This window comes from Leptopilina boulardi, unplaced genomic scaffold, assembly GCF_019393585.1.
Source record: "Leptopilina boulardi isolate dan_hultmark-lab unplaced genomic scaffold, ZJU_Lbou_2.1 LbouV2_21, whole genome shotgun sequence".
Taxonomy (NCBI): Eukaryota; Metazoa; Arthropoda; class Insecta; order Hymenoptera; family Figitidae; genus Leptopilina; species Leptopilina boulardi.
In genome coordinates, this window is record NW_026137763.1 from 12,659 (window position 1) to 30,507 (window position 17,849).

The following is a 17,849-nucleotide window of genomic DNA, read 5'->3' on the forward strand; positions in this document are numbered from 1 at the left end:
GAAAATTTTTATTTTTTTTCAAGAAAAATATTTTATTGGTGCAAATAAATATTTATTTGAATCAAAAGACATGCAGTATTGAATGAAATAATTTTCATAATTGATTCAAATAATTATTTATTAGCTTTGAATATTTCGCATTTATTTTTTTTTATTATCTGAAATAAAAAATTATTGTATATAATTAATTTCTTTATAGGATATACAGAATACCTTTTCTTTGAATATATATTTTATAAATGATATTATTTTATTTATTATTTATATTTATATTATTTATATTTATATTTATATTTATATTTATATTTATATTTATATTTATATTTATATTTATATTTATATTTATATTTATATTTATATTTATATTTATATTTATATTTATATTTATATTTATATTTATATTTATGATACTATTTACTTGTCATTCCGCATAATTAAAATTCTATTTGAAAAAATTCTGAAAATAAAATTCAAGAAACATATCTTGGTTTGTTGTCATTTTCAAGGGCAAAAAGTCTCATATACGCTTCTAATGCCATCGTGCAGCCGTGCACGCAGATTGGCTGCGGACCCGAATTCCTGAACAGCGATTGGAGGAAATAACCCTACTTTTCGCTCGCGTCCACGCGTCATCACAGATATCGTTGTTTTTGGGTGGTTTTGGCTATTTTAGACAGTTTGTCGTCAATCTACAAGTGAAAAGGAGTAGTTCTCCAGTTTTATAGTGAAAAAAAGCAAGTCGAAACCCGCATGCCTAGGAGAAGTGCAGGAAGAAGCCCTGCTGTGAAAAAGGGAAAAAACACACCCAAGAAAGTAAGTCATTATTATTTAATAAAAATTCAATTTAAAACTTTAAATGACTTTAAACTCCCAGTAAGCAAAAAATTTTCATTGTTAATAAAACGTTCGTTAAACGCTTTTGAAGTGTTTTAAAAATTATGGTTTTTGCCAACTGGATTACATTTTAAGGATTACTTTTTTTTCTGTTGTAAAAAATTGTTTTTAAATCTCTCCTTTTAAAAGTTTGTACTTCTCAATTATGTTTTCTTGATTTAAGTAATGTAGATTCTGTTAGATAAAATTTTCTTATTAAATGAATGGCCGCGTAGAAAAAAATTTTCAAAAATAAAATTAAATTTTTGAGAAATTAGATTTTTTTTCAAAAAAATGATGTTCTTTTGTAATATTAAAAACATTTCAAAGATTTTTTTATTTTTCTTTAATATTTTTTAAAATATTTTTTTAAATATTTTTTTTAAAACATTAATCAAGTTAAAAGAAAAATAATTAAAAACATGATAATGTGAAACAAATAAAGAAAAAAGAATGAAAAAAAAATTTGTAAATTTTTGTAACTCTGCAAAATATCTTTTTTCGTAAAACAGAAAATAAGTGTCTCTTAGTTTTTCGGAAAAACAATTAAAATTATATATTAAAAGCATGATTTTAAATTACAAATTAATTTAAATGATTTAAGATAGAAATAGCAAGCAGTTTTGTTTATTGGAAGGTGCATAAATCAATTGTGAACAAAAATTTTAGAATATTGATTTGACAGAATTGTAATCAGTCGAATTTTACTTGATCATAATATGAAATTGTTGAAATTGTAGTTTTAAAAGATTTCTATCTAATTAAGTTTTATTTTTTTAAAAATTCAATTTGTGCAAAACATTTTTATTACTTTTTTTTCGTAGAATTTGAATAATGCAGAATTGTAATTAAATAGAATTTAAATATTTTAGAATGAAAATTTTGTAGAAATCTACTTGATCTAAATTAACATTTGTGTCCTGACGCGGTGAAAGGGACCTTATGGTACAATAGCAAATTGTACTTTTGAATGTTCATAATAAAAAATGAATTGAACAAAATAATTTCTAGTTTTTGGAAATGAAAGAGCAACTCAAATAATTTGATTTCCAAAAATTACAAATTATTTTGTTGAATTCATTTTTTATTATGAACATTTAAAGTACAATTTGCAATTGGACCATAAGGTCCCTTTCACTGCGTCAGGACACATTTGTTGAAATACTAATTTGTCAGAATGCTAATTCGATTGAAAATTAATTTGCACCGAAATATTTCTGGCAAATTAATTTTTCATTAAATTGAATTTCTGACAAATTAATATTAGATAAATGTATATTGCGATAAGGTAGATTTTTATCACAATATTTTTTTTCAATATTAAGATACTATTTACTTGCCATTCCGCATAATTAAAATTCTATTTGAAAAAATTCTGAAAATAAAATTCAAATTTCTATCTAATCAAAATATTAACAAATTCGCTGTAGAGTTTATAATATCATCTTTTACTTATTCTAATCAACGGATTCACTATAATTAACATTTATAATAATGAGTGTAAAGTAAATTTTTTCGCATTCTGTTATTTTTAAACAAAGTAATGTTAAAAAATTACTTTCGTTCTAAACTTGCGTCACAAAAATTCAGTATATTTTGTTGCATTACTCGGAGTAATTAGTAAATTAATTGATTTATTAAAAAATTAATACTTATTATAAAATAATTATTCATTATTATTATTCTCGCTTCCCTTCAAATTAAAAAAAAAATTTGCATGAGTTACATTGAAAGTTATCAATAATTAATCGAAAATTTTATTATAGGGTTTAGTGGAATATTTACGTCAACTAATTTAAAAAAGAACAATTTTAATGAAATAAATTTAATAATAGATCTATTCAAAAATACTTAAATATTTGTTAGAGGGCAAATCACGATTTAAAAATTTTGAGTGAACATTAATGACAAATAATTAATTTTTTTTGTTATATTAGAAGCTTTTATATAAAATAAAAAATAATTTAAAATTCTTTTTAATTTTTTTCATTTTACAACTATTAAATAAAACTAAATAGCGATAAAATAAATAAAGGAAACTATTAGTGGAAATAAATTTATTTATTTAGTATACTCTTCCTAAGGCCTTTCAAGATACAAATTTATCTGACTTGTAAATTACATATAATAATCGTGAATATCTTTCGTTCATTCTGTTCACACCTGAAGTTAGTATTTGTTATAGGTCTTTTGTTTTTTTTAAATGTATTGTTTGACATTTTTAAAAATTTTTCAATGTTTTTTTTGGCATTGTTTCGATAATTAATTTTGAATAGAAATTTTAAAAAATAATTGAATTTTATTTTATTTTAAATTGAAAACTTGGTAAATAATTGAATTTTAAATTGAAAATTTGAAAATAATTTAATTTTAGTTGATTGTTGATTGAAAATTTGAAAATAATTAATTTTAGTTGATTGCTGATGGAAAATTTTGATAATAATTAATTTTGACTCGAAATTTTGGAAAATAATAAAATTTTAATTAAAATTTTGGATAATAATTTAATTTAAGTTCATTTTTAATTGAAAATTTCGATAATTAATTTTGAATAGAAATTTTAAAAAATAATTGAATTTTATTTTATTTTAAATTGAAAACTTGGTAAATAATTGAATTTTAAATTGAAAATTTTTAAATAATTTAATTTTAGTTGATTGTTGATTTTAAATTTGAAAATAATTAATTTTAGTTGATTGCTGATGGAAAATTTTGATAATAATTAATTTTGACTCGAAATTTTGGAAAATAATAAAATTTTAATTGAAATTTTGGATAATAATTTAATTTAAGTTCATTTTTAATTGAAAATTTCGATAATTAATTTTGAATAGAAATTTTAAAAAATAATTGAATTTTATTTTATTTTAAATTGAAAACTTGGTAAATAATTGAATTTTAAATTGAAAATTTTTAAATAATTTAATTTTAGTTGATTGTTGATTTTAAATTTGAAAATAATTAATTTTAGTTGATTGCTGATGGAAAATTTTGATAATAATTAATTTTGACTCGAAATTTTGGAAAATAATAAAATTTTAATTGAAATTTTGGATAATAATTTAATTTAAGTTCATTTTTAATTGAAAATTTCGGGTAATAATTGAATTTTAATTGAAATTTTCGATAATAATTTAATTTAAGTTCATTTTTAATTGAAAATTTCGATAATTAATTTTGAATAGAAATTTTAAAAATAATTGAATTTTATTTTATTTTAAATTGAAAACTTGGTAAATAATTGAATTTTAAATTGAAAATTTGAAAATAATTTAATTTTAGTTGATTGTTGATTTTAAATTTGAAAATAATTAATTTTAGTTGATTGCTGATGGAAAATTTTGATAATAATTAATTTTGACTCGAAATTTTGGAAAATAATTGAATTTTAATTGAAATTTTGGATAATAATTTAATTTAAGATGATGTTGAATTAAAATTTCGGGTAATATTTGAATTTTATTTAATTTTAAATTGAAAACTTGGTAAATAATTGAATTTTAAATTGAAAATTTGGAAAAGAATTCAATTTTATATATAATTTAATAACATATAATAATAATTTTCATTATTATCATTTAATATGAAATAATATTCTAATAAATTTAAATTATTATTGATAATATTAATCTTTAATTTCTTTATAACAAACAATTAAATACTCAATTTGGCGCGCTTGCGCGCGTTTAATATTGCTAGTTTGTTATTAATACTAAAAGGGATTATTTTAAAGTGACAAATTTAATTATAGTTATATTTTAATAAACTAACATTTTTAAAAGCATAGTTAAATGACCAAACAAATAGGAACGATAAATCGAAATTTTTTTTAATTGTAAAGAGCACGAGACATGGACCTTTAATTTTTTCAAAAAGAATTAAGTTTAAAGTAAAGCGAGCAGTCTAATAAAATGTAATTAAATTGGCGACTTTTTTTATTCTAAGCAATAAAATTCCATAAAATACAAATTCGTTATTTTTACAAAAATATTTTAAAATAATTTTCCCAAATATTAATTTGATCTAATCATAATATTCTTACAATGTGCAGTCAAAAAAAGAAGAGAAAATGGACCAAGGTTCGCAACAGGGGCAACTGGTGCAACAGGGAATCTCACAACAGGATCAACAGTTGCAAGGATCCCAACCGCAACAAATTCAACAAGGGCAACTTGCTCTGCATCAACCGCAGGTGTATCAGGGGCCTCCACAACAACAACTGCAATTACAGCAGGGGCTTCCAATTCAGCAACAACAACTGCAGCAGGTGGTTCCAATTCAGCAACAGCAACTGCAGCAGGTGGTTCAAATGCAACCACAGCAGGTGTTTCAAGGACCCCCGCAAATGCAGGTTCAAGAGCAAGGATTCCAACAACAGCTGCAACAAAAACCCCTACAGCAGCAACAACAATTGCAGCAAGGACTTCCGGTACAGCAGGGACAAATTTAATTTAATTTTAAATTTTATTTAATTTAATTTATTTAATTTTAAATTTAATTTAATTAATTTTAATTAAATTAAATTTCGGTACAGCAGGAACTTCCAATGCAGCAGTCTCAGCTGCATCAGGAATCTGCACAACAGCAGTTCCAGCTACAACAGGGTCTTCAACAACAGCTACAACAAGGGATTCCACTTCAGCAATCGCAAATATATATACAGGGACCCCCACAACAACAACTGCAGCTAGTCCAGGGACAACTGTATCGGAGACCTCCAGCAGAGCAAATCCAGGTGAACCAGGGACTTCCTTCACAGCAATTTCAACCTTATCCAAGACCTCTGCAACAACTGAAAACGCTCCAGGGACCTGAACAACAGTATCTGTATTCAGCTGCAGTTCAACAACAGCAAGGACTTGGAGGAAAACAGCGAGAATTTCAACAACAATCGCTACAACTGGAAAAAGAGGATCAACAGACTGGAGATTTGTTGCATGTGCAGCAATTGGAAGAAGCTCGTTGCAATAAATCCGACACAACGCAAAAGCGCTACTTTCAAAGCGTGCAATACCAAACTCGTAGCAACACAATGCACAACGTAAGCAGTTTTTTTCAATTTTTTCATTTTTATTAATAAAATCTACTCTTTCTCTGGTATTTTGTTTTATTTTTTTTTAACATACACAAATTTATAAAAACTCTTCCATTAAAATTTTTAAAAAATTACATTGAATATTAAAAATTAACTTCTTTACAATAAATAATATGTGAAATCTTGAGTTTTTATATCTAAATCGAGAAATATTTTTTTTATCATCTGTACTTTACAATTTGTAAAGATTCTAAATTGGAACAATTTGCACAAATTGAACTCTGAAAATTATTAGAAAAAAATTTTTTTAATTTAGAGCGCATGAAAAAAAATTTGTCGAAAAAACGTCTAAAACAAATTTGTTAGAAGTTGTATTTGATAAAATTTTTATTAGCTTAATACTAATTTCTCAGAAAATCAATTTAGTCGAAACTTAATTTGTCTAAAAATGGATTTGATCGAGTTTTCATTTACCTGACATTCAGTTTGACCAAATTTACTTTTTTTCGAAACATTGTTTTATAGAATATCAATAGTGCAGAAAATAATTTAAAAGAAATCTAATTTACCAGAATGTATATTTGTTTAAATGTTTTTTTCCCAAGAATTTAATTTGCTCGAAAATTAATTTGGCAGAATCCAATTTGATCAAATTTTCATTTGCCAGAAAGTCAATTTTATCGAATTTTAATGTACAAAAAATTAAATTTGATTTTTTATAAATTAAATTTTTTATAGATTTTTAATTTAACAATATGGTAATTTAATAAAAGATAAATATACCAAAAAAAATTTAATAGAAATCTACTTTATTAAAAAGTAAATTTATTCGAATGTTAATTTGCCAGAAATTTATTTTCACCGAAAATTAATTTGTCAGTAATATTTCGGCGTGAATTTAAAAATTGACTAAACACAATTTTCTTGATAATTTTTGGTCAATTTTTAAATTCGCCCAAAACGATTTCTATCAAATTAATTTTATGTGATATTGAATGTCTCAAACAAATATGCATTCCCGTAATGTAAATTTCCAGTAAATTTTTTTTCTGCAATGTTGACATTTTATGAAATTAAAATTCTTTTAAAAAAAGGTTGAGCCCAAATTAATATTTGATCAAATTAAATTTCTGCCAAATTAAAATTCTATCACAGTGAACTTTTGTCAAATTAAAATTTCCTCTAATTGATTTTCAGACAAATTATAATTCAATCAAGTTATCTATTAGACAAATTCATATTATAATGATTTAAATTGTATCAAATATAACTTTTAACAACTTTAATTTATAGCTTATTTAAGCTCAGTCCCCCAAATGTTATCATAATTTTTTTTAACTAAGTTTTGTCCAACTTATATTCTTAATATATATATAAACGAATCGATTGATTTACACAAAGTATATATTGTATTTGAATTTATAAAAATAATCTTTCATTTTTAACTGTAAGAAAATATAAATTTTAAACAATAATTTTTTTGCAGCAAATCAAGAAATTCGAGGATCGATTGACAGAGGTCGAAAAACAATTAAAATTTTTGAAATTTACCGTCACTGATTTGGAGAGAGATAGAGAGAGGGAGAAGGAAAAAGCTCGAGAGAGAGAAAGACAATTCGAAAAGGAAAGAAGAAATCGATATTAACGTGCTCAAATTTCATTTTTATTTTTATTTAATTTTTTTTATTAGTAACGCTGATTTTCTTCGATGTTGAAAAAGGTTCAACTCCCTGATGACTTTTAACTAAAAATGTGTTTTGTTATTTAAGATATATCCCATGTTATTAGTCAAAATTTTTTCTAAGCATTAATCATATCTTAATATAAATTGTCTATTATTTCCAGAATCAATTTTTTAATATTCTTAGTATCCAGAGAAAGAGTTTACACTATTTTATTTGACAAATTTGTAATTAGAAATCAAAATTTCATAGACTTTTAAATTTACTTTTCTCACAATTTTTTAATACAATATCTCTCGCGAGATTTTTTTTTAAATTATTTAATTTAAACGAATGATGGTTAATTCTTTTTAGAAAAATATTCTTGTCATCTTCACCGAACGAATTAACGAAAAAGTTAACTCTTTCTCTGGATAATAAAAATTGATTCAGGAAATAAAAAGGTACTATTTATTAATTAAAACATGTTCAATACTTAGAAAAAGCTTTGACCAATTTTGAGTATAAGAAAAATATTATTTTATTTTGTTTCGCTTGCGTTTATCTTTATATTGTGTTCATGTATTTTAGAAAAGGTTCAACCTTGTGATATGACCTCAAACTAAAAGCGGGTTTTGACCATTTAATGTGTCAAAGCTTTTTCTAAGTATTTTTTAGCATATAAGCGTTTTCTAACGAAGCTGAAGTACGCAACGTTTATGATAAACGATTTTTAAAAAAATAATTTTTTAAAATGAAAAATTCTATAATTTTTTGCCTAAAAAATATTTTTTTATAATTTGTTTATTAATGAAAACTACAAGAAATATTTTTTAGGCGAAAAATTATAGAATTTTTCATTTTAAAAAATTATTTCTTTAAAAATCGTTTATCATAAACGTTGCGTACTTCAGCTTCGTCGTTTTCTAAGCATATGATATAATAAATGTTGCCAAAACGTTTGAATTAATGATAAATAGCTTTTTTATTCTACCAACCCTAATGCCAATATAAAAAAATATATTTATTTAAAAAATCTTTTAAAACTCATATATTGACATCTTTGTGAACTTTTTATATTTAATATCAGAACATATTGACGTTTTAAAAATAGAAAACCTTGAATAACTTAATTTGGTGTAGGTTTTTCTTCTATGATTTTGCATTTTTCATGAGAATTTTAATGGTTTTAGAATAATTTTTTTAGAAAATAGAAATTTTTAAATTTTAAGAACGTTAACTATGGATAAAATGATAAATTTTTCACTAATAGGTCAAAAACGCGTTTTTAGAAAACTATAGGAAAGAAATACAAAAGTATTTATAGGTGTCTAAATATTTTTTTTAATATTGGGTGAAAAACGTTTTTTTCTTTTTCCTAAAATGTTTTTAAATTTTAGATTGAATAACAGTAAAATCTAATATATCAAATGAAGTATTTTGAAAAACTTAAAAAATAAAAATAGCAGAAAAGTATTTTTAGGTGTCAATGCACTTTGTTGGATTTACGGGCCAACATTTTTTAAAATTTATAAATGCAAAAAAACAACGGTTAGTTTACAATTAATTTGGGTAAAAGTGCTTTTATTTTATGAAAAAAATGCGGAAAAAGAAATATAAAATTAAATGAATTAATAATAATTATTATACGAATAATTTCAATAATATTAATTTAATTAATAATTAAAATCGTAAATAAAATTTTATTTTATTTAACTGTCGTTTTGAGGTTATGTTGTTTTGTTTTCCAATGCAATTTTCCTCGTTTTGTGAATTGTATACAAGAAATAGTATAGTTTTATACTAAATAATCAATATTTATTGCAATTTTTACAGATAAACTGCACTGCTCAACTCATACGTTTATTATTTGTTTCTATCTTCAATTTTATTTTTTTAACTCACACTACAAAAGGAAATATATGCATGTTCGTTTTATTTCACTTATTCACAAAACTTATAATGAGATTCACTCCACTATATCACTAATTACAAAAATTTAAAAAGCAACATATAATAAATATGCATTTTAGTTTTTTCAATAAAAAATATTCAATATGCATTTTTAGTTTTTTAATTATAAATAAAATCTCGTATGACATTTTAACTCCTTTAAAAACATATTCTACATTACCGACCGCTTGTAATATCTCGCGTGAGGCGCTGCTCTGATCTTCCTCGAAGATAACAATTACAGCGTTTTGATAAAAAAACATTTTTTTAACAAAATACTCCAAAATGACCGAAATTCCGCGCATTGAAATGTCTTTTTTTTCCCCTCAAAATATCTTCCTAAAATATTTTATCGTTTAGGAGAAATCCGTCCAAAACCTTTTGGTGTAGGATAGTAGTTTTCTACTCATACAACTTCGATCAATTACCATCGCACATATACTTCACATGTCAAATTATAAATATAAATTAAAAATTTTTTAAACAAATTATAAATACTTGCCAGGAAACTCTAGATAAACATGTCCTTTTTCATTTCCTACAACAGTTTTTGCAAAATTCCTTTCTGATTAGGAGAAATCTGTCTATGAATAATTTAATCAATAATAATTAATTAAAAATTTTTTAAACAAATTATACAATACTTACCAGGATACTTTAGATAAATATGTCCTTTTTCATTTCCAAAAATTAATTTTTGAAAATTTCTTTCTGTTTAGGAGAAATCCGTCTAAAAAAATTATCGATTTTTTTCTCAAACCTGAATAACATGACCTTAAATAAACACTGCGCTTGCTTCCATTTAACGAGTTAAATTTTTACTTGAATTTCACGATATTTTTGCTAAGGAAAAAATCTCACAACAAGATACGATTTTGATGGAAAATGATGTTTTTCCCATTTTCCCAACAGAAACCAAAAGACGAATTCACGAAGGGAATTTTTTCAGCTTGAATATTGTGCGAATTAAGGGGGATACACCAGTTGTAGCGCGCAAAAATTTGACCATTTTCATGAATTTTTTTGAATAAAACTACTAATTTTTTAATACCCTTGGATTGTGAAAAGAATTATCTTGAAATTTAACAAAATCCATTTGAAATTTGTGTTTTAAATGAACCAGCTTTTTGTAATCATGACAACCGTAAAGTGGTGCAGACCTGAAGAAGATGGCACATCACACATCCATTTTAAAATATTTTTGAAAAAAATTTGTGGAAATTTCTAGCTTAAATTGTGTTCTTTTAGATAGTAAATTGTATTACATAAAAATATTAGTGGTTTTTCCAGAAAAAAATTCATGAAAATTGTCAAATTTTTTCGCGCTACAACTGGTATACCCTCTTAAACTATTGATTACATATATATTTTACTACAAAAAAATCATATAGCCAAAAGTCGATTCTTCATGAAATCAATAAATTTCTCTTTTTTTCATCCGAGTCCAAGAAACGGACTTTTATTGACTTCTTTAGTTAAATTAATAAATTATATTAAATTAAAAAAATACTCTGTTTTATTCAATTCAACGATTTAAACTTTTTTTTAAATTGGCAATTATGTTTATAACTGTAAAATTAAATATGCAAGGCAAAAGACGATTTAAAATAAAACAGATAAATTTCTGACTTTTTTGTCCGCGTCCAGAGGTGATAATTTTTCAGGGATTTCTTTAGCTAAATAAAATGCTGCGTTAGATTCTGATTGAGTAAAATTTTTTTTTATGAAATTGACAGTTTTTCTATAATAGAAAAAATCTTTAAGGAAACAGATGATTTTAAAGGAAATTGACACTTATTCTAATTTTTTCGCACAAACCCAAAAGACTATTTTTTCAAGTGATTTTAGAAACATATTTAGCACCAGTTCTAAAAACATTTTTACAAACCAATTTAGCACCAGTTTCAGAAACAGTTTCAGAAACAGTTTTAGCACCAGTTTTAGAACCAATTTAAGAAACAGATTTAGCATCACTTTTAGAACCATTTTTAGAAACAGTTTTAACGTCAGTTTTAGAACTATTTATAGAAGCAGTTTTAGCACCACTTTTAAAACCATTTTTAGAAACAGTTTTAGCACCATTTTTAGAATCATTTCAGAAATTTTTTTCAAAGCTACATCTGTTTGTCGTATCGCCGTTTTTTCATCATACTTTGAATTATCATGGAAATTTTAAAAATTTGCTGTCTAAAATCCTTATTGAACATTATTCTTGAAATGTATCAAAATAACTTATTTGAGTTCATTATTAAAGAGGGGGTTTCTCATGAAAAAGTCCAATTTTTTTGCATAAATTTACTCCTTAATATGTCAAAAATGCCCTCCTAAAATTTTAAGTCGATCCGAGTGATAGTTTTCGAGATAGATCAGTTATAGTGGGTGGCGAAACCACTGTAACATATAGCGCTATCGTGGCTTAACGCGTTTAAAGCCACCGGCTTTAAACGCATTTTTCTCAAAATCATGTTTCTCACGGTAGACACGATTCAGAAAAAAGATTTTGCCTTAAGGGGGGAACACCAGTTGTAACTTTCGAAAAATCGATTTGTTTTGTGAATTTTCTTAAAGTATACATATTTAGAAATGTGTCTGTAAATTTCAAAGTTGATCCGGTGAAAAATAAATGAGATATACAGAACACTGCAGCGGCGCGTCCCGTGGCTTCATACAAGGTGGCCAGCCATACCTGCCCCTAACGACAGATGGCAGCAAATTGGCATTTTAGAATCGGCAACCACTGCGGAAGAGTTATTATATGGTCCAGGAATCGATGACTCTTTGTAACTTGGAAACAAAATTTCTTCTGAACAAAAAAAGTAAGTTGAAACTTTGAATGCGTTTTTCTCAAAATGACATTTTCCAAGTCGGTGACCACGATTACTCGAATACCATTAAACCGATTTATTTAAAATTTAGTGTGCTTCATTTACACATATAAGTCTAGTTCGTGATCGAAGGATTTTTTTTTATGCAAAACTTTTTTTTATATAGCTGAAAATCGACCTATTTTTTAACGAAAATCATACTTTTGACTTTGACAGGTCGCCATTTTGTCAAATTTTTTTTTTTTAAATCCTTCGATCACGAACTAGATAATCTTATAATAAATGTAAATCAATTTCATTTTGGTATTACAGACGAAGTATACTTGCAGAATGCTGGTCACCGCAATTCGCCTTTTTTCTTAAGGCGCCACTTCAATTGCTCATATCTCCAAAAGTTTTTGTTAAAAAAATTTTTTTTCTTTTAAATTACAGCTTTTTACATGTACTTTTCACTAATAAATAGTATTCTTTAAAAAGATTCATTGTTCTTTTGGAAAATATTCTTGTAAAAAGCATTATTTGTTGAGTTACAACTGGTGTTCCCCCCTTAAATCTTTTTGCATATTGTTTTTCACACCTTTCCGCAGTTATTGAACTAGGATGAACTAAATCGGTAACCCTTCCTCCTCCTCCCCCACTAGATTGAAGTATAAAAAAACGTTTTTTCGAACTTTTAATTTAAAAGTCCGCCATTTTTAATTTTTTGGTTTTCAATAAAACCCCATGTGTAGAAAGTCACTACATATGTAGATTTTAAGAGTTTTTTTGATTTTTTAATTTCCACTAATTTAAAATGGAGGAATCATGTCTTTTTTAAATTAATAATTTTCGTATGCATAGGTAAATATATCGATGAGAAAATTTTAATTCATCAACGTTAACTTTTTTGTAATGTGGTTTATTTAACATTTATAAATATAAATGCATCATAAATGTATTTATAACCATTATTCACTAAAAATGAAAATACGCATATAAAGAAAGTAACATTACGTAATATAATAGTCAGGGGAAAATAAAAAAAACACCTGGAATAGTTATTAGCGAGCGAAATAAGTGATTACGGCGAAGGCGTGATTAGGGGGACCGAGGAGACACGTCACATCCTTGGCATCGCCTAGGGCGCGAAGTATCTCCTCGGTTTCCCCAATATCGCATTAACAATTGCAAAAAAAATTTCAAATTTTTTTAGTTTTTAAAAGAAAATTATATAGGGTATTTTTTAATTTATACTTCCAATATTTTTTTAAAATCCTTTAAATGCTCCCTTTAAAATACATTGTTAACAGATTTTCTGAAATAGTACTCAAGGATGAACATTTTGAATATATTTTTAAAAATTCAAAAAAAACATTTTTCGCAAAAAGAACAAATTTTTAACAAATTTTTTTAAAATTTGAATCTGTTATAAATATAAGTAACACAATTGTTAGAAAGTGTTTTCCAAAAATGCAAAAAAACCTTTCTTTGCTTTTTAGAAATTTTTTTTTGTAATTTTGTTAGATTTATAACATATTCAAATTGCAGAAAAATCGGTCAGATTGTTTTTGAGAAAATGTAAATTTTGGAATTTTGTTATTATTTGCAAAATTCACACTCTTGAGTACCATTTCAAAAAATCTGTCAACAATGTATTTTAAAAAGAGCATTTAAAGGGTACATTAAAAAAAAACTCCCTAAAATTTTTTCTTTTAAATTTAAAAAAAATATATTTTTTGCATTTTCGGAAAAAAAATATATTCAAATTGCAAAAAAATTCGTCAGGTAAACAATGATTCTTCTTCCCGAGGAAATCAATGGAATAAATAATGTGGTTCTAGAAATAGGATTTCTAAATATTTATTTAAAAATACCAATAAGTTAAAATGTAGAATGAAATAAAGTATATAATTTTGAACTAAAAAAATTGCTTACATTTAAATTTCCGAAAATTAAAATTTTTTTTTGTGCTTCTTATTTCAATGAAATTTTTGAAAAATGAAAAGGTTTCTAAAAGTTTATGGTCCTCCTGTGATTTGCATTCTTTTCTTGATATTATACAATATTTGTTTCGGATTTTCTTATACAATTCTTCTACTTTTCCGCCTGTAAAAATAGATAGTAATTCGTAATAAGGGTAATAATAAAAACACCCGCACACCCTGCTTCGCGGAACAGTACATAGCGGATTTATTGTTCACATTTTTAAAAATGGGTCATACCATTATATTTCACCTGAAGACGTTGCGGCCTAATTTTTTAAAAAGTTGATACTTTCAGAAATGATCCTTTACGATCTTTAGAAAACGAAATATAAAGAATGAAGTTAAAATTTTTATTATTTATCTTAAAATATGAGTTTATAGTGGAAGAGGTACGAAAAGTGTCATTTTTTTAGCAAAAAAAAGAAAATTCCGTTCCTCCTCCACTTTAAACTTGTACTTTAAAATAAATAATAAAAATTTTAACTTAATTATTTTTATTTCGTTCCCTAAATATCATGAACAATCATTTCCGAAAGTATCAAAAATTAATTAAATTATATTTCTTTAATTTACAATTAATAATTAAATTATTAATTATAATTTAATAAAATATAATTTAATTTTAATTAATTGAAAATTAGGCCGCAACGACTTTAAATGAAATATTATGAAATGACCTAAATAAATTCATAAAAAATTCAAAAACAAAGAGAGGTAAAGAAATAAAATAAAATATAATTACAAAAAAAAGAAATGTTTTTTTAGAGACTGATTTTTCTCTTTATATAACAATTTTTTTTTGTGTCTAATTTGTATTCTCTCAACCATTCTTATTGAAACTCTTGAGAAAATGTACATTTTTGATAAAAATCAAAAAATAATTATTCTGTTTAAATTTCGAGAAAATTTTCATTTTTTTTTTTTGAAGGAAATTTCAATAATTAATTTTTTTGGATTGAAATTTTTAGAAAATGCATATTTTTGAAAAAGGTTCAAAATAATTATTTTTATTGAAATTTTGAGAAAATGCACATTTTTAATAGAATTACAAAATTATTTCTTTTATGGAATTTTTGAGAAAATGCGCATTTTTGAGGAAAATTTCAAAATAATTATTTTTATTGAAATTTTGAGAAAATGCATATTTTCGATAGAATTACAAAATTATTTCTTTTATGGAAATTTTGAGAAAATGTATTATTTCAATACAAATTTCAAAACAATTCTTTTATTGAAATTTTGAGAAAATGTACACATTTTAATAAAAATTTGAAAATAATTCTTTTGTTTTAATTTTGAGAAAATTTTCATTTTTTTGAAGGAAATTTCAATAATTAATTTTTTTTTTTTTTTATTGAAATTTTTAGAAAATACATATTTTTGATAGAATTACAAAATTATTTCTTTTATGGAAATTTTGAGAAAATGTGCACCTTTGAAGAAAATCTCAAAATAATCATTCTTCTTGAAATTTTGAGAAAACGTACATTTTTGAAGAAACCTCAAAATAACCATTTTTCTTAAAATCTTGAGAAAATGCACATTGTTAATAGAATTACAAAATTATTACTTTTGTTGAAATTTTGAGAAAATGTATTATTTTAATACAGATTTTAAAATAATCATTTTTTTTGAAATTTTGAGAAAACGCACGTTTTTGAAGAAAATTTCAAAATTATTATCTTTCCTGAAATATTGAGAAAAATGCACATCTCAAAAAAAAACTAATTCCTTTATTAAAATTTGAGAAAATGTTCACCTTTGATAAAACCTCCAAATAATCATTCTTCTTGAAACTTTGAGAAAATGTACACATTTTAATAAAAATTTGAAAATAATTATTTTTTTATTGAAATTTTGAGAAAAATGCATAACTTTGAAGAAAATTCAAAAAATAACCATTCTTATTGAAACTCTTGAGAAAATGTACATTTTTGATAAAAATCAAAAAATAATTCTTTTGTTTTAATTTTGAGAAAATTTTCATTTTTTTGAAGGAAATTTCAATAATTAATTTTTTTTTTTTTTTTTATTGAAATTTTTAGAAAATACATATTTTTGATAGAATTACAAAATTATTTCTTTTATGGAAATTTTGAGAAAATGTGCACCTTTGAAGAAAATCTCAAAATAATCATTCTTCTTGAAATTTTGAGAAAACGTACATTTTTGAAGAAACCTCAAAATAACCATTTTTCTTAAAATCTTGAGAAAATGCACATTGTTAATAGAATTACAAAATTATTACTTTTGTTGAAATTTTGAGAAAATGTATTATTTTAATACAGATTTTAAAATAATCATTTTTTTTGAAATTTTGAGAAAACGCACGTTTTTGAAGAAAATTTCAAAATTATTATCTTTCCTGAAATATTGAGAAAAATGCACATCTCAAAAAAAAACTAATTCCTTTATTAAAATTTGAGAAAATGTTCACCTTTGATAAAACCTCCAAATAATCATTCTTCTTGAAACTTTGAGAAAATGTACACATTTTAATAAAAATTTGAAAATAATTATTTTTTTATTGAAATTTTGAGAAAAATGCATAACTTTGAAGAAAATTCAAAAAATAACCATTCTTATTGAAACTCTTGAGAAAATGTACATTTTTGATAAAAATCAAAAAATAATTATTCTGTTTGAATTTCGGGAAAATTTTCATTTTTTTTTTTAAGGAAATTTCAATAATTAATTTTTTTGTATTGAAATTTTTAGAAAATGCATATTTTTGAAAAAGGTTCAAAATAATTATTTTTATTGAAATTTTGAGAAAATGCACATTTTTAATAGAATTACAAAATTATTTCTTTTATGGAATTTTTGAGAAAATGCGCATTTTTGAGGAAAATTTCAAAATAATTATTTTTATTGAAATTTTGAGAAAATGCATATTTTCGATAGAATTACAAAATTATTTCTTTTATGGAAATTTTGAGAAAATGTATTATTTCAATACAAATTTCAAAACAATTCTTTTATTGAAATTTTGAGAAAATGCACATCTTAATAAAAACTTCAAAATAACCATTTTTATAAAATTTTGAGAAAATATTCATCTTTGATGGAAATTTCAATAATTGATTTTCGTACTGAAATTTTGAGAAAATGTACAATTTTTTTTTTTTTTTTTTTTGAGATTCCAACAATTATTTCTTTTATTGAAATTCTCAAGGTTCCTGATGGAATTTGGTGATTGGAGGCGAGCGCCTGTTCGGGAGAACGACCAAGTGCCGTGGGGGCTTGACTTAGTACTGAGGATTAATAGCCCTAAGAAGCGGTACTCTCGATCTCAATGGTACCAAGAGTACCATTGGTGCGAGAGTGCACGTGAATATTTATGCCGTGGCTTTTGGGCGATTGTAAGTGTTGTTTTAATTCTCTTATATGTATATTATTTTTTTTGGTTTGTTTTTTTGTTTTTTTTTCTACCTTTTGGTAAATGAAGAAGAGAAAGAAAAAAAACGGAACTAATCACGCTCCCTTTTTTTTTTAAAGCCCTTTTTCACCGGTCCAACCGTAGTGAAGGAGGAGGCTG

The 17,849-nt window shown here is 24.2% G+C and overlaps 1 protein-coding gene across 2 annotated transcripts; it reads left to right on the forward strand.

Moving 5' to 3' along the window:
* Positions 1-636: 636 nt before the first annotated feature.
* LOC127278630 (bromodomain-containing protein DDB_G0280777-like) lies at positions 637-8,184 on the forward strand. 2 transcript variants are annotated; one of them, XM_051300430.1, is made up of 4 exons: positions 637-813; positions 4,925-5,302; positions 5,411-5,914; positions 7,395-8,184. In XM_051300430.1, the coding sequence occupies exons 1-4, from the start codon at positions 751-753 to the stop codon at positions 7,551-7,553; spliced, it is 1,104 nt and encodes a 367-aa protein (XP_051156387.1). In that variant the 5' UTR covers positions 637-750; the 3' UTR covers positions 7,554-8,184. The 2 variants fall into 2 exon arrangements, with proteins under 2 accessions (XP_051156387.1, XP_051156386.1); XM_051300429.1 differs by having other exon boundaries at positions 643-813; positions 5,408-5,914.
* Positions 8,185-17,849: the final 9,665 nt, after the last annotated feature.

Coding starts and splice junctions, on each gene's coding strand:
- LOC127278630 (XM_051300429.1), top strand. CDS start 751: ATGCCTAGGAGAAGTGCAGGAAGAAGCCCTGCTGTGAAAAAGGGAAAA. Junction 814..4,924: donor GAAAAAACACACCCAAGAAA/GTAAGTCATTAT, acceptor TACAATGTGCAG/TCAAAAAAAGAAGAGAAAAT. Junction 5,915..7,394: donor GTAGCAACACAATGCACAAC/GTAAGCAGTTTT, acceptor ATTTTTTTGCAG/CAAATCAAGAAATTCGAGGA.